An 18,052-nucleotide genomic window follows, 5' to 3' on the forward strand; every position below is an offset into this window, starting at 1 on the left:
AGCTGCTCTTTGCTGCAGGAGTGTTGTGATTGTGAGGTAACGCAAAAGTAGTCCTGAAAGAAAAGTTCTCACCATGAGAGACCTTATGGGTCTCTGTGATGAAGACATATGGAACGACAAGGCGAGCTAACATGCTACTCCAAGCCAAATATCAGACATAACGATCCTCGCGACAAATACGAATTGACGTATTTCTTTGAGCTAAATTTTTAAAAATTAGAGATCAGCTACTGTTGCTACTGACATGTCAGTGCTCACTAGTTAGCAGCTTATAAGCTAAGGCATTGTGGAAATAAGCAATCTGCAGTTTCTCCAGCAAACAAAGCAGCACTTTCTGTGTGTACCTGTAACTCTGGAGCACCCTTGCTACAGGCGTGGGCCTGCTGGCGGCTCCTCCAGAGGTTAGTGTAGCTGCCACAGCATCAGTTATTAACTGGCTACCCTTGTTTGCCGGACCGTTTCTAGCGCCACCTACCCAGACGATTCTGTGCTACGTTGTTGACACGAGACAAAACTCAGCTTCGCTCGCCGTTTACCCGAGCAGAAACACTGGTGTTCTCAGGAATGCTAACGCGCTAACAGTCAACAGGTTATGTTGTGGTTTAGTAAAACTTTGCATGTTGGTATCAGCTTGAAAAACACATCATGGACACGGTTTGTTTTGAGAGTCCCAGGTCTGTCAGACACACAGAAACGAGCTACACACACCTAAACACACACACACACACACACACACACACACACACACACACACTGGCTGGCAGTGTGTGTTGGTCTGATTAATGACGGCAGCAGCAGAGCAGCTCTCAGCCAGCTGTCACATGACATCTGATGACTGACCCTCTCTCTCTCTCTCTCTCTCTCTCTCTCTCTCATTTACTCTCTTTCTCTCTCGCCCTCTTTCGTCCATTTTTCCTCTCTCGTGACGAACAAGCTGCTCGGTCAGTGTGAAGTCCAACACTTCTGAACAGCTCAGGGCATCAAACTAAATCCTGCCTGACATAACAAACCTCCTCTCTCTCTCTCTCTGTCTCGATGTCTCTCTCTCAGTGATGAATAAGGGTCAGAGTGTGACGAAGTACTACCGGTGGATCCAGAAGAACGGCGGGTACATCTGGATCCAGTCCAGTGCCACCATCGCCATCAACGCCAAGAACGCCAGCGAGAAGAACATCATCTGGGTCAACTACGTCCTCAGGTCAGAGGTCAACATGGCTCGGTCGCTATTGGAGATGACAGATTAATCCGATGTACACGTTCCCGAACTTAATCCGTCATGAGTGAAGATGTTTGGAGAGGCCAGAGATGAGATTAATGAGTGAATATGCACATAAATGCAAGAAAAAGCAAACGATGATGGATGAATGAGTAAATGCATAAATGCAACCAGTTAATCAAGTAGTTAAGTTAATTTATTCAATGGAAATTACACTATAAATTTACACAAATGCACATTAAACAGGACACTGCTGTGTGATTAAACATGAGAGAACAGAAACGTTTGCTGCGTTCTTATCTTGATCATTTCTGTTTACTGAATATGTTTGCAGAAAATTCAATTTAAGGAAAATTTAAAATCCAGTCGTCATCTCCTCCCTCATTACTGATATAAAGTCAGGTGAAGTCTCGTAGTCCACCAAACTTTTCTGGAGCGTCACAGTAAAACAGAGTAGCTGGAGGACGTGAAAAGCAACCAAGAAAAAACAGAAATTGGCTCCATGCAGCTCGTCCGATGTAATCCAAGTCTCCAGATCCCAGACTGATTTGAAAAAACATTATTTACACCCTTTTTAAAGCTGGAATCATCCCTGTAGCCGCTAAGCTAAAAGTGTTAGCGTGCATCTTGTCTGAAGGGTTGTTTTTACTTTTTACAACGAGACCCCAGCTACTTCAGTTGTTGCTGCAACGCTGTTTTGCTGTGAAGCTCCAGAAACTGGAACCAGAACTGTTTCTTCAAACAGATGAGATTTGTATGAAGCATACTGTCACAGCTACCAGTGCTTTTATGATGATTTTTCCATGTGAGCCATTTTTTTTTGAGGGAATGAATTAGCTAATGTGTAAAAACCATCTTCTTGTGTTTCTTCACAGTAATCCAGAGTATAAAGACACGCCCATGGACATCGCTCAGCTTCCCAACCTGCCCGAGAAAACATCTGAGTCCTCCGAAACCTCCGACTCTGAGTCTGAGTCCAAAGAAAACTCTGGTAGGTGAAAAAAGAAAAGGAAAATGAAGCATTGAATATCATGGCGAGATAAATGTTTTACTGAGAAAAGGATGGGAGGGAGACGAAGACAGATGGAGATGAGAGTAAAAACACTGCCCTCGAGAGGAAGAAGTTTATTAACAGACAAATATTCTGACAGCATTCTTTTAAAACCTGTTTGATTCTTTAAAAAACACCTCTTCAAATTGTTTCCAGTATAATAAGCAGCGGTAAGAGATACAGCCTGAATAAGAGAAGCCAAAGATATTTTATCAGTTGGTGCCAGTGTGCCGTCCGTGCCAGGCTGGATGGTGACGAACGCCAACAGCTGCAGGGACTGAGCGCTCACTGGCAGCGCTGCAAACTGCCACCGAATGACATAAAACACGGCATAACTCCACAGAACGCCACAGAATACCTCCAAACTTCACACAGCGACACAAAAAAGGCCACAAAGCAGCACAGAACAGCCTCCAAAAGGTGCAGCAACGTCCCACGTTTAACAGCACAGCACCGACGCATGCAGCTGCTTCTCCACGTTTCATGTCGCAGGTGATGCCGACAGTGTTTCCACCTTCCTCGCTAAATGTGGCGACTTCTGTGACTCCTCGAGCTACTTTTTAACGAAACAGAAACATTTTTGGGCAGAGCTTTACTCTTCTGTCTCAACAGGAGTCACCAGTATAGAGAATAAACAAAAGACTTGAACTATTTTCACTAATCGAAGCAACAGTACTCAGGAACAGTGATGTTTGGATGCCGATGTCGGCGTGCAAAGCCAGGAGCAACACTTCGATGCAGTCCACTAAGAAAAAGATAAAAGGTTCAAATAATGTCTAAAAAGTGACATTATCAAGTGTTTCAGTTAAACCTCAACTCGTTTTTTTTTTTGAGCCGCTTACAAGACTAGTCGTTGAAAAATAACAAAACATTTCATATATTGTTTCACTGGAAACATAAAACCTTCCACTGCAGGGACCTTCACCTAATGTGAGCTTTCACACAAGAGAATAAATTAGATGTTAAAAACACTGACGTCTGAATTCAGATCCAGAAATACAAATCTAGGATTAACTTAACTGTGTGTCACCAACATTTCAAGCAGCCAATTCTGCAGAAGACAAAGCTCGCACGCTGCCAGCGGAGCTGAATTTAAACCAATACATGGCCTCCACCTTGAGCATAATATTATCAAGTCCTGCAGCCTGTGTTGGCATGATGAGAATCAGTGCCAGCTGTTATTCTTGCTGCAGGAGAATGACTCTGGCACGCTGTCGGCTGTAAACTGACGCCAGCTGCTGCGGGAGGCGTCCAGCTTCAGCCGCGCTCCAACAGGCCCGAGGTGCTCACACTCAACATCGTCTAAAATGAGATGTCTGACCTTTGACCTTTGTTCTGTTAGGACAGAGTTTACACAGAGCCGGAGAGGACGCGAGCGAAGGTGCCAAAACCGAAAAGAGGCTTTTTTATTCTTGTTTCATTCGTGTAATACAACATAATATCAATGACGTTAAGATATAAAGTAGGGAAGAGTGAGTACACCATTATCTTTGAGCTGGAAGATGGTGTTACTTAAACTTTTATTTATTATTTATCAGAAAATTACTTACAGAACAGCCTTAGAAGTGAACTTCAGATCAATGATTTCAATCACAAGATTAACAGAATTATTTGCAGAACATTTTTTTATAAAATGAGGATTTTCCTTCATCATGAAAACAGATACTGACACGTTTTACTCGGATGATACTCGTAAAAAGTTAATTATCTGTACGGGACATTCGTTTGAGCATGTAATAGAAACAAAAAAGACAAGCGTTGATACCAAATATGCCGTCTGACTGTCCCTAATGCTCACTACAGCACCAAACGTGGATTAATCTGCTGAAAATAGACCCCAACAAACGAACTTCCTTCTTCTAAGCTGAAGACCCATAGTGAGCCCGAGCAAGGCATGAATAATCGATTTACGCACACTGATGTCGCTCAATCAGTCGATGAAAAGTTGACCCCATGATGCACTTTGAATGACATACAGAAATGTATAGAGAAATAAGTTTGGAGAAATAGATATGAGGAGAAATAATCCAGAAGTAAACACAGCAAATAAATGCATAAATTAGAAATCAGTTGATTAATTAATAAAAAATTAAATGGTGATATAATACAGAAGAAGTTAAGAAGTGAAAACTACGGAAGCCCTGAGGGGCAAGTGAGGATTTTGTTTTCTCCTGTTCCCGTGTTTGAGGCCAGAATGGGTAAAAAAAAAAAAAAAGGTTTTGGCAGGATAATCTTTTTAAGTTCCTTCATTTTGTGAAAACGTGTCCCAGGAGGACGGGTTTTTTTCATGTATGTATATTAATTTTTGGTGCATTTAATGGCATTTTATTTTAAGTATTGAGTCATTGATGTATGATTTTGGCAGTGTTGGTTCTCCATACGTTCCCTTCCCGATCGACTCATGGAGCAATTAGCCTCTTTATTTTCATAGCCATGGAAGAAGGGTCCTTCAAAAGTCAGATTTTAGAGGATGGTAAAAATCGAAGCAGCCGAAGCCTTCGAGTTCGGTTTAAGTTTTAAAAAAACAACCAATAACTGGCATGGTGTAGGATGATAACATCCATAATGATTAGACCCTGTCTGTCTGGTATCTTTTTCCATTTTGATAACGTTTGGTGGACTTTGGACCCTCAGTGGGAATAAGTCCTGGACTTTTTGGTTTTAAACCTGACAGATCCTGATATATGACATTTTTACAGGCTGAGTCAATAAACCAAACCAAACCCTCCCTGGGAAACACTTGAAACCGCAGCTCCAGTTTTGATTCCAGCCTGAGAATAAATCTGTTTTGCTTGGAAAGCACACTTAATGGAGATACAAGGTTTTCCCCAGACAAAGCAATTGAGTCGACATTTCAGGTGCCATGAGGGAGTCCGAGCGCTGCCAGCTGGGCCGCCGCTGGCCTCAGTGTGCGCTGGCAGGGTTTGAAGTGTGTGTGTGTGTTGTGTGTGTAATGGGCTGGACAGAGCCAACATGCCTGAACAGCAGCAGCTACAGATACTGAACACACATCAGTGCGTCCACGACACAACACAACACACGGAAATCCTGTCTGGAAACATAAAAGATCAACACCCGGGAGTCGCTGCGAGAATTCAAACACACCGACTGAATCCTGAAAATCTGAGTCGAGAGGAGACGGGTTTTAATGAGTCGCCTGTTGCTTTTACTTTCATCCAAGAATTATTTGTTTCTTTGGTAAGAATCAAACTGTAAACTGCTAAAAAAAATGGGAGTAAAAATCTTATTTTGAAGGGGTGTGCATAAGGCTGACCTACCTGTCTTTATAAATGTTTTTGACGGTTGTCATTAAGTGCCATTCGGACAATTATGTCTTTCAAAGTTGACATTGTTTGAAGTAACTCTTCGTACCACAAGATGGCGGTAGTCCGTTTTTGTTATTCAGACAGAGAAAGTGGAAGACTCAGGACTGCAGATACACAAACCAAGGATCTCTGTAACAAGTTTCATTGTAAACTTTCAATATTTGTTGAGATATTTCAGTCTGGACCAAAGTGAAAGACCAAACGACCAACTGTCATTAAAGCCATGTCACTGTACAGTCGCTAAAAATGTCCTGCAGTCCACACAGATCAAAGTGTTGTTGATGCTACGCAGATTCTTGGATTTTAACCAACTTACCTCTTTACTCAACAGACAACGAGAAGTCCGAGGGGAAGCCGGGTCACCAAGCAGAACGCAGCGAGGACCCGGAGGCGGACAGTAAGCGTCAGCAGCAGCCCGGCCAACCACATTGCTCCTCCGAACAGGAAATGAAGCGCCAGGAAGAAGGAGACAGCTCAAGCAACCCGGAGAGCCAGGAGAGTGACGACAGCCTCGAACCTTCAGATGGAGAGGTGGAGGAACAAGAGGAGGCAACAGGAGGAGGTGGAGGAGGAGGTGGAGGAGGAGGGGGAGGAGGAGGAGGAGGAGGAGGAGGAGGAAGGCTGGGGAGGTTAGCAGGGCTGGGAGGTTTGGGAGGACTGGGTGCCATCGGAGGATTGGGTAATCTTGGCGGGCTTCATATTAAAGTAGAGCACTACGGAGAAGGGGAAGAAGTACAGTTGCACAACTCGCAAACGTCTTCATCAGAGGAGGAGGAGGAAGAGGAGGACGAGGATGATGACGAGGAAGAGGACGGAGGCGTGCAGGATTGCGACAATGCCAACGCCGGAAACAAACTCCAGAAGAGGCGGAAGAGGAGGAAAGTGCAGAAATGGGACGGATCCCGAAGCAGAAGACTCCGTCTGTCCTCGACCACACCCAGCCCCAGTGCCATGGGAGATACCACACCGCTGGTTGACCCCTCCCAGGCCACATCCGCCAGCTCCACCCACCTCCTCACCTCCTCTGGCTCCCCTAACAGCGCAGGTGCAGCGTCCTCGGTCCTGAAAATCAAGACGGAGATGGCAGAGCCAATCAACTTCGACAACGACAGCAGTATCTGGAACTACCCGCCCAACAGAGAGATTTCCAGAAACGAGTCCCCGTACAGCATGACCTCCAAGCCGGCCCCTCCGGGCAGCCATGAGACCTTCCCCTCCCCCCAGGGAGGCTCTCTCCAGGTAGCCATCCCCGACTCCGTCCTCACCCCTCCTGGAACCGAGGGAGGAGCAGGAGGAGTAAGGAAGCCTCCTTACAATGGAAGCTCTGCCCCCTCCTCCGCTTCCAGTGCTGCGAGTTTAGCTCCTCCCTCCAGCGCCTCCTCTGCCGACCCCCTGTCCCCTCCTCTCTCCGCCTCCCCACGGGACAAGCAACAAGGCACTCCGACCACTTCCTCCTCTTCCTCATCCTCCTCGTCCTCATCGACTTCTTCCTCCTCACTGCTGTACTCTGGTGATCTCGAAGCGTTACAGCGTCTACAGGCCGGTAATGTGGTGCTTCCGTTGGTCCACCGGGTCACGGGGACTCTGGCTTCCACTAACACGACGGCTCCACGGGTCTACACCACCGGGACCATCAGGTACGCACCTGCGGACGTCACCCTGGCCATGGCGCAAGGCAACCTCCTCCCCAATGCTGCCATGAACTTTGTCGACAGTTCGGGGTTCGGCCTGGACCCTAAGACGCCCATGGAGATGCTCTACCACCACGTCCACAGGCTCAACATGTCGGCAGCGGCAGCCGCCGGCCCCTTCGTTGGATCTCCGGCTGTGACGGGCGCGAACGGTGCCCTGGGAGGCCAGATGCCAACGGCGGCCAACGTTTTCACCACGGCGGAGGGACTTTTCTCGACGCTACCGTTCCCGGTGTACAGCAACGGGATTCACACCACGCAGACAACTCTGGAGAGGAAGGAGGATTAACGCAAAACATTCAAGACCGTATTACTGTGTTTCGGGAATCAACAACTGTGTCAAAGTAAAAGACTACTCACTAGTAAAAAAAAAAAAAAAAACATGAAAGACTATTTACTTACTATCTTTTATCAACACAGCACTGTGTTTCCGAGAGGGGAGAAAGGACAGGAAAGGATGACAAATGTACTCTAGCACTTTGAATCTGAGCAACTGAGCTTGTGTAATAGACATGAATGACCCTCAAACATGTCCCTCTTTTTCTATCTTTTTTCTCTCTCCTCCTCATCCTCTCCTCCTCCTCCTCCTCTCTCCGTCTCTCTCTCTTCGCTCCTGTTTCTTGCGATCAGCAACGTTTTTTCTCTCGAACAAATGAACAAAAAAAAACCAGACTATTCTTTATTGTAAAGAATTTCCTTTTTTGCCTACAGAGAATTCATATTGCCTAAGGACTCCGCCGGAGCCTGACGGAGATAATTTTTATTATTTGACTTGTTTCTGTTGCGTCTTTATGAAGATGCTGATTGTGTGTATTTAAAGGAGGACGGTACAGGGATTTGTAACGGACAGAAAACTCTACGTGGCGCTCCTCCGTATGTATCTTGATGTGATCAAGGCTTGAAAAGAAAAGTTTTTAAACCGAGAAGAGGAGCTCTCTTGCACCTCAGACAGGTCTCAGAGATAATAATCTTTTGAAAAAAGGTTTTTGAGGACGTTTCTCGATTGAGGGAATAGTTTAGAGAATTAATGCTGTTTTTCTCTCTTTTCTTTCTTTTTTTTTTTTTTATAAAATATTCTAGCTCAGATTTAACTTACAAATCAAGCATTAAGAAGAAAAACAAAAAAAGCAATTTCAGCCGGGTAATGACCTGTGAATTATCGAATGTTACTACTTCCTCTTTTATCCCAGGAGTTTACCTACAGGTCTCGCACCAAACATAACCTCCTCCACATCTCTTCCCATCTCAATCTGTCGTTCTCTCTCTCTCTTACCTGTCACTCCGTCTACCTGATCTTTAATCTTTCCGTCTACATTTCTGCCTGTCGATCTACAGATTCATGGTGCTACCGACCGTCCAGTAACCCTGATTCAGCTGGCTGATGTGGGTGCTGTAAACGAACCCACAGCTCGTTGACAGACTGATCGTGGTTTTTGTTTTTGGTTTTGGAGGGGGAACAATTTTGAAGTCTTTTTTTCTCATCTGACCTTCAGGAAAGTCAGAAACACAGCAAGAACCTTATAACCTCTAAATCAACTACATCTCCATGTGTCATCTACATATCCCCCCTTCGTTCGTCTAAAATAATCGGATTGGGCCACGAGGGGCAGCTCCGCATGGCAACATGGAGTTGATTGGTTGAATTTTAGGCTACATAATTTTATTTTTTATTTTTTTTGTATTTTCTAACTTAATCACTTTTGATTCTCAGTGAAACTGAGGCTAATACACTAGTGTCACTAACTTGAAAAATGAATGTTGAAAACCTCGACCGGCTCCTGTTTGATCACTGTTTTTGTTTTGTATTTTGTGCGACTACTTTCTTTGTCCTCCTCCTCCTCCTCCTCCTCCTCGTCCTCCTCGACCTCCTCTTCGTCCTCCTCTTCGTCGTCTTCTTCCTAAACCAGAATCACCTCCACGAGATTTTTCCTAAACAATCCACTCTCTTCCATCTCATCGCCGGACCCTGTGATTAAAAAACCACATATCAACAAGGAGATTGTAATAAAGACATGCATTTTCAATCAATCAATCAATCAAACAATCAATCCAATAACTACAAGAAAAAAAAAAGAATATGAATTTTTTGAGGAAGAGAAAAAAAATCACATTCCTTTAAACAATGTCGTCTTGGTCGTTGTTCTTTATGTTTTGTGTTTCTTCTTCCCGAGCCTCCGTTGCCAAAAAAATGAAATGTTTAAATCTCACAAGTTTGGTGTTTTCAAAGCACTGTGATTCTCGTTCATTTGTAATTTTTTTTTTCTCTCTACTTTTTGGGTAAAAAGAGTTAAAAAAAAAGAAAAAAAAAAAGATGAGAACAAGTAATAATAATTAAAACGGTAAAAAAAAAACAAAAAAAAAAACTGTCACGACATCCATCTTTTTAAAGTTGACAGCCCCGTCTTTACCATCCCGTCATCCTTATTACCCAGTGTGATTACGCCGTAAAAACGTGTTACCGATGTGTTTAGTGTCACTGGCTGTCAAAAAGTCTTTCATGGCGACTTCTCTCTCTGTGTGTGTTGACTATATGCAGTATATACTGAGCTACTGTAGCTGTTTTTGTCCTTTGTCTTCTCTGTGCTCTCTCTAGTGTGGGGGAGGGGCGACGGGCGGGGCTTAAAGAGAGAGGGGGCGGAGTCTGACGTCCCTTAAAAATGGCGACCCTCTTTCTCTCGCGCCCCGTCTCCTTCTCCACCTCCCTCTATCTGCAGTCTTAGTGAAACCAGTGGAGGTTTGTGGAATTTCGTGTTCGGTGGCCTTTGCAAAAAACAAAAAAACGTTTGTAGAGTCCACCTTTTTTTTCCTCGCTGCTTCCTTTTTGTCTTTGTAAGACCTCTTTTTTCTTTTTTTGTTCGGTTTTCTAATCCTTCTCTCTTTCTCTCTCTGCTGTTGCTTTTTGCTGTTGTGTAGTCTTATACAAACCTCTTTATCTTGCTGTCCTTTCTCTCAGAGATGAAAAAGATTCTTTAACTAGCTCAAAGGTTTACGGAGCCATGTTTTTTGCCGCTAAGGAATTCTGGGAATCGCAGTTTCCGGCTCTCGCGTACAAAGTATTGAATGACTAATAAATATTTACACTATAGAGAATTAAATTATGATGAGGAAAAGCCTAAAGTAGCATTTTAGATGTAGTCCCGGAAAAACCACAAAAGCCTCAGTTGTGAAACATTTCCCAGAGTCCCTTGGGGCGTCTTGTGTGCATTGGGTGTATTTCATTGGTTCTCACCGAACTTGTTGACTTCCTGCGCAAACTTCTCTCACGGGACAAACAAAGTTACACAAGTGGTTCAAGGGGGGAGAAAAAAAAATCACTATTTCAGGACACGTAATAAAAAACGGTTTTAAAGATTTCTAAAGAAATTAAAAGAAGAAAAAAATATTTCGCACTATAAATCTATTTTTATAGGTGTTTTGGAAAAACTGAACTGCATGTTTAGTAAGTTCGTCCGATGCGTTTCACGTGATCGATCCCTCGTTCTTTTCGTTTTAACTTTTCGGTCCAGCGGTTTTTTGTGTTTTTTTAAGTCTGTCGAGCCCAAACGGGGGACGCGATGGAGGCCTGTTGGAAGAATAAAAGTCTGTATTGTCAAAACCCACCCGGGCCTCCAATCCCCCCCTCACATCAGGAAAAACAATCTGTAGCGTCTGTGCTTTCTGTGGAGAATCAATGTCTTGTTACTGCGACTAACATGTAAAACAACAAAAAAAAAAACTGGTTCTGGTTTAACGATGGATTTATTTATTTTTGTGTTCAAGAAGATGAATGTGATTCGGGCCGCTCGATCTGTCGGTTTGATTGGTGGGTCGTCTGTGGTTGAATGTTAAATTCAGTCATTTCAGGAGCATTTTGTTTCCGCGCTCCTCTGGATTTTAGCGTTTTCTACTTTTGGTGGTTTTTGCGTGAAAGCGGGGGGGCGGGGCACAAACGGATGGCAGGGCCCCATTTGGTAAAGAAAAGGGGATTTTCTTTTTGGGTGGGGTGGGCTGGGGGGGGCACATAACTCAGACGAAACCAGGAAATACACCCACATGTAACAAAAACCAAACAGCCGGTCCAAGCTGTTTCAATGTTTTTTCTGTGTTTTATGTCGAAAAATGAAAACTTTGCTGGTGATTTTAAAAACGTAAAAACCTTAATCACAGCTGCTGTCAAAAATACATAGTGTTTAAGAATTACAAATATTGAAAAATCACTTCATTTACCTGTGAAGAAACTGTGTCTGTGTTTTTAACTATTTCTTGTACAATTATACAGATTCTTTTATGAGGAACTTGGTGCCAAGTAGCTGAAATACGGGAGAGAGGGAATCTCTTATTATCAATGTTAACAGTGTTATAAAATTCTAAATACAAACAAATTAAAATATTAAAAAAGAGAAAACTATGGTACATTTCTATTTTTTTGTTTTGATTTTTTTCCCTCGCTGAAGAGGGGGGAAAAACACATGACTAACTGATGCTAACTTTGAGTGCCTGGCTTATTTTTTATTATTATTATTATTATTATTATTATTATTATTATTATTTTCAAAAGACATCTTTTTGAGTTCATTTACCATGAATAATGCTGCAAATCCGAAAATGTACATACTTCATTTTTATAGCAGTTGTTCTTTTATAAGTTTACTAGGTTCTCATCCGTTCAGAGGAACATGTCACATACATGGTCGTCTTTCTGTAACCCGGTTTTGACCATCTTACAGGTGCCATATTCATAATAAAAATTTCTCTCGAATTTGTTACCAGCTTGCATCATTTCTTCTGTTTGACACATTCAGCCATCCCTCGCCCTAAATATTACAAATGCTTCTACATCAGTGTTCCTGCTTTCTTACTCTTTATTTTGAAATTGTGCTCATAAAGATCGGAGGGAGGTAAAAAACAAAAAATGCATTTTCTGTCTCACTGCGTCTCCTTGACCTTCCTCGCAGCGTTTTGGCGGAAAGATCAGAGGAGATGCTGCACAGTGAGGGCGGCCCAGAGGCGTTTTAACCTTCAGGCAGCCAATCAGGTACGTTTCTCTGCTGCAGAGACGTGGACGCATCACCTGACTTTCTGTCCACTTGGGCAAATACCTTTAACGGCTGTGGTGACGGACGGGGATCTGGGGCTCACTGCTGGTGAAATCAACACTGTTATGGTGTCACTTTACTATCTGCCTGCACACCAGAAGGGTTGCTGAGGGTCTGACCACCAGGGGGCGACTGCACTGGTTTCAAAAATAAGTCTGATTGTATGTAAGTTTATGAGAAAATGACCCTACTTCTCACTTGATTTTTTTACCTCAGTGAACAGTTTCCTGATGAGTTTATGGTCTCAATCCATCGATCACAACCTCTGTTGTCTCATTTAGCCACTTGTTAGCAACCGTGTTTTATAATTAAATTGTGGGACATTTGATGATGTATTTTATGTAGAATAAATCATGTAAATATCTTCAGCCTGTGGCACAGAGCTTAATGCAGGCGTTTAACCGAAAACCAGTTAAAAACACTTCGCGGCGAGGACGTTATATTAAATCTGGACACAGCATTGGAGGTGGAGCCCCATTCATTCCTAGTATTATAGATTTATATAGAAGAACTCGATATCAGATGGAAAGACAGTGGACAGGCCAACCAACGAGAATCCCTCGCCTAGCGCATTCGCCAAAAAAGTTTTCTGGCTTTCGTGTTTACTCCCTGGTTATGCGACCAGTTTCCCCCATTGGCTTTTTCGCTGCATGGCTTCCAGTCTGGCCTGGTGGCCACAGTATTGCAGAGAACAGCTTTTGTGGCCCAAAGCTGAGCACAAGGACGTCATATTACATCTGGACACAGCGTTGGAGGCGGAGCCCCGTTCAAAGCTGCTCGGTGGCCTTTTGAAGCCAAAAAAAGCACCAGAGGCTTCAAGCTGGCTAACTTCCGGTTTAGCGCCCGGCTAACTTAAACAGAGATAAAATAATTAAATCGTACGACTTTTTGTGGGGTTGTTGTGAAAAAGTGTATCCAGCATTTTACTGAACCTCATGATGAAAAAGCACTGTGATCACAAAGGCAGTCAATACAAGAAGTAATCAGACGCGGTTTGTAAAACGGAGATAAATCACACCACATTCAGTCCGATTATTTATATCCATCCATCTCTTGTATCCAGGCCTCCTCGTGTCTCTCACTTTTATTACCTTCCTCTCCTCCTCCTCCTCCCCCTCCTCCTCCTCATGCAGTAATAAGAGCCGAGAGGTCAGTCAGTCGACCCTCTGAGGCCGACCAGCCAACTTTAAATATTTCACACTATTTTAAATGAGCGCACATGAATCATAGATCACAGGCAGCGCTGGTGTGTGTGTGTGTGTGTGTGTGATGAGGTGCTCGGACCTGAAGCTCCTTCTAATAACCCCTGGCTGTCCGTCTCAGTGAGGAGGTCTGATGTGGAATTTAGATCCGACAGCGCCGGTCGTTCACCGGAGGCGTAACGAGCGGCCTTTCATCATCGCCCGTGATGGACGGATGATGAAACAAAGCGTTAGAGATGAAAACTCAGGGGCTGATCTCACTAATTCCCAACATGCACCAGAAGTCAAAACATCACAAAAATCTGTAGAAGCATTTTAAAGACACGCCGTCGCTACTGAAGACATGATGTGACGTTTAAGTTCCTGAAGAAAAACTCTGTCCCGTGACGTCCGACTGTCTGTGCAGCGTGAAAGAGATTTTATTTATCGTTGACCGTTCTGTGTTTCATGTTGCATTGTGGTCTTTTACAGTCTGCAGAGAGATCATTCTCAGTAGATCAGTGATTAACTGGATGAGAAAGAGGAAAAATATATTCTTTTATTTCTATAATCAGTCTCTGGTGTAGTTCCTGTTTTACTGGTCGCCACTCAGACGTGTAGCTCGTGTTCAAAGCAGGTTCGGCTGCTTGGTTTTAAGTTTTAATGCACAAGGAACTGAGTCAGAAATTCAAAATGATACTGAAGTTTATAATGTATTTGGAGCACTCCTCAAAAATCACAAATTTAATTGCTCTTTAACTGCAGGAGAAGTTTTGGAGCCTAAATAATCAGTCAGATAAGAAGTCAAGATTTTCTGGATTTGCGTCCTGTTTGTGACCAAACGTCAAAATTAATTTGTGTCTAAGGTGAGTTTTATTAAGTAAGTTTACGTATTTAAATGACATAACTTTCGTCACTTATGAAGTAACGTTGCGAGACTAAAAGTGTGATCTTTTCCTGAACCTAACCACGAAGTTATGGAGCCTAAACCTAATCCACAACAGTCCAGAAGTTATAATATGTCAAGTAAAGTAAATTTACTCACGGACCATTTTTATTTCCATTTTCTGCTACTTTTTACTTCCACTCCACTAATATTGTACTTTTTACTATTTTACTCAAAATACATAAATTTGAATTAAAAATTTTAAATCTTATCAGCAAGTAGATTTAATAAAAACAGGAAACAAAAGAAAACACATTCTGATTATCAGAAAAAATGAATATGGGATTTGATAATCGACTTGAGGTATCCACTATATATAAATGCATGTACAAATACATTTATTATTTACTTTTACTTGTACTTTTGATATTTAAATACATCTAATATCAGATACTTTAAGACTTTAACTCCAGTACTAGTCGTAAATAAGTAATATTTTAACGTGACTTAAAAAGTCATACTAGACTTTTTAAGATACTGCTGTACAAACTGTTTGTCATCAAGCTTTATTTTGAAATTCTAACTGGATGTTATATTCCAGCCCTTATGCAGAAACAGTAAAACTAAATATTGTCAAAGTCAACAAGTGTGTTATTGTTAAAGTGCCACATTTTTGAATGGAGTTTGGTGTGTAGAGGTGAGTCTTCCAAAGAGATTTAATAATAACATGCTTGTCCTCACGACACGACATCACCAAACTACCTACACTGTGTGTCCCCCTACAGACAGACATAACATCAGTCTCTGTCAGGTCCCAGTGACCTTTGACCTTCTATCACCCAGATGGTGCCTTACTGCTGTTAAAGCTTCAGCTGTGAGGTCATCAGCAGTAATCGACCATCACAGCACTAACGAGCGTCAGGCTCAGTGTTGATGCTGTCAGTCATTAGACCGAGAGATCTGAAGAGATCAGTTTTAATGAACACCTCGGCTTTTTATGAAACCTCCACATGTTCAGGTCCGTTATCTGAACCTACAGTCAGAGAGCGAGGCGAGTGTAGTTTACAGGGAATTAAATATTTAGGACGTCTTCTTTTAAATTTAATGAAAACATTGAGGTGCGTTATTTTTGCATTTAACATGAGGATTACACAGTACACACTAGGCATTACGTCTACATGGAATAAGTCATATATTTATGTGTATTTAGTTGATATAAATATATAAAACAAAATAAAAAACATACTTCAATGTGTAGTGTAGCCAAGATAAAGACTGAAGTCGGAGGAAGAAAAGATTTTGTGTTATTTAGATAATACAGCTTACAGTACTACATATTAATTAATGCTTATTACAACAACCTTAATATTAAGTGTTACTCTTACTGTTTGTCATCTCACATCCTTGGTACCAAATTGGTGCCAAAACATGAAGACAAAAATACGCTTTAAAGATAAACCACAATGTAAAAGAGAATTATAGAATGGGATGGTCAACAAGCATTGTACTGTTAAAGTGGCACATTTTTGAATGGGGTTTGGTCTATAGAGGTACATCTTAAAAAGAGATTTAATACTAGCATGCCTGTTGAGAATAACATTTGCTACTTAAATGTCAAGCTTCTCTAAGTGATCAACTACATCGATGATATTTTTTTAAAATGGCAGGTTTTTTAAATGGAGTTTGGTGTGGCAGGTGTTGGTTCTGATGAAGTTAGGCTAAGAAGATAAAAAGCTGCAGGTTTTTCTGTGTCCGTGTTATTTTATATCCTTTTTCTTTCTTTGTCTTCTCAAAAGTCCCAGGGTTTGCTTTTCGTCTTTTTGTAAATCTCACATTTTTTGCACAGAGTCTGGTCTACAGGGCCGCTCACCTTCAACCATCTGCTGTGGATGAAGCAGAAGAATCCAGCTCGAGGAAAAGGAAAGTCAGATACTGATACTTAGAGCTAAACATTGTGGAGGCAGATTATCCTCAGCTGACACTCTCTTGTTCTTCTTCTTCTTCTTGTTCTTCTTCTTGTTCTTCTTCTTGTTCTTCTTCTTCTTCTTCTTTTTCTTCTTCTTCTTCTTCTTCCCACAGAGTTAAAGACACTGGTTCACACAGAGCAGGTGGAGAAGTGAGGTGTGTTTTCACCAGAGTGGAGCTGCAGAGACATCCAGAGGATCAACGGTGAAACTGCAGGTGAGCTCAAATCCTTCATCAGCACCTGCAGTACTTTAAATCTGTTTAGATGATCAGAATCAGTTTGTGATATAAAAATATGTACATTTTTGTTTTAGTCCCAGAGCATCTTCATTTATTCTTACATCAGCAGCAGCATTGTGAGAAACATTACAGACAGATTTCATTAATTCACAACTACAATTTAAGTCCACTCAGTTCAAACAAAATGCTCAACTCCTCATTTTAAACACAAATCTCAAAGAGCAGGAAAAATAAAAACATCAGGTGAAACATTATCAGGTTTATCAGACAGCTACGGAAGCCCTGAGGGCCAAATGAGAAGAAATAGTTTCTAGATAGTTTCTCTCCTGAGTTTGTGACCTGAGAACAGGTGAAAGTTGTGATTTTTCCAGGAGAAAAAACATTTTCATTTAAAAATTTCATGTGTGAAATCGAGAGGCAAAAAATATATTTCAGGACAAAGAAAAAATGTTCGTTCTTGATTTGAGACCTGAAAATGATTTTACTTCTGAAAATACATAAATAAATATTTCCTTTTTTTTTTTCTGGAAAAAAAAAATAATGTGTGAAACCGAGCGAAAAAATGTCTTTCTCCTGGATTTTTTTTTTTTTTTTCACTTTGACACAAAAGTTTTCATTTATTAAACGCGGTGTCGAAAACATCCAGGAGTAAAAGCTTCTTTCTCGATGTGTGAATTCAAGTGAAATGATTTGGAAATTTCTCCATAAAATGTTTTTTTCACTTAATTTCACACCTGAAAACATTTTTTTTTCTTTGTGAAAAAAAATTAATTTCCACTCAGTTTAAAAAATGTAATAAAACTTTCCCCGGAAAAACTTCATGCGTAAAAACGAGTGAAATGAAAATGTTCTTCTTTTTTTAGTCCATATATTTTTCTGTGTGAAACTTTTCAATCTGTTTTCTTTTTTTGTAAAAAATTTCCTCCTGAAATGTATTTTCTGATCGATTTCAGGAGTAAAAACATCCAAAAAAACCTTCTGAAGTTTTTAAGTGTGAAATCAACTGGAAAATAAATTTCAGGAGGAATTTTGTACATGGACTAAAATAAATAAATAAATAAATAATCATGTGTGAAACTGAATTTTTTTTTCTAAATGTTCATGTGTGTAACCAAATGAAAAAAAGTTTCACATATATGAAAAAATAAGTTATTGGAGTTTTTACTTTTTTTTCCACCACTTGTTTTTACGCATGAAAGTTTTTTCAGGAGAAACTTTTATTACATGTTTGAAAAAATGTGTTTCAGAAGAAAAGAAAGAACATTTTCATGTGTGAAGTTGACCAAAAAAAACATTAATTTCCAAAACATTTCACACATCGGGAAAGAAGTTTTTACTCCTGGATTTCTTCCCTTCTCGGTTTAACACGTGAACATTGACTGGAAAATCTTGAAATGTTTTAATTTTTTTTCGCTCGATTT

The 18,052-nt window shown here is 41.4% G+C and overlaps 1 protein-coding gene across 4 annotated transcripts in view; it reads left to right on the top strand.

Moving 5' to 3' along the window:
• The window catches only part of npas3 (neuronal PAS domain protein 3), a 255,037-nt gene extending 246,011 nt beyond the window's left edge, over positions 1 to 9,026 (top strand). For 3 of the 4 annotated variants that reach the window (XM_084380745.1, XM_084380747.1, XM_084380746.1), the window contains 4 exons: positions 1,051 to 1,198; positions 2,092 to 2,207; positions 5,925 to 6,155; positions 6,192 to 9,026. In XM_084380745.1, coding sequence (XP_084236871.1) covers positions 1,051 to 1,198; positions 2,092 to 2,207; positions 5,925 to 6,155; positions 6,192 to 7,573 — 1,877 coding nt within the window. In that variant the 3' untranslated portion in view covers positions 7,574 to 9,026. Of the gene's footprint in view, positions 1 to 1,050; positions 1,199 to 2,091; positions 2,208 to 5,924 lie in introns of all 4 variants that reach the window. The other variant, XM_084380744.1, reaches the window with a different exon arrangement.
• Positions 9,027 to 18,052: the final 9,026 nt, after the last annotated feature.

Source organism: Pagrus pagrus (assembly GCF_965226575.1).
Source record: "Pagrus pagrus genome assembly, chromosome: 18".
In the NCBI taxonomy this organism is placed as follows: Eukaryota; Metazoa; Chordata; class Actinopteri; order Spariformes; family Sparidae; genus Pagrus; species Pagrus pagrus.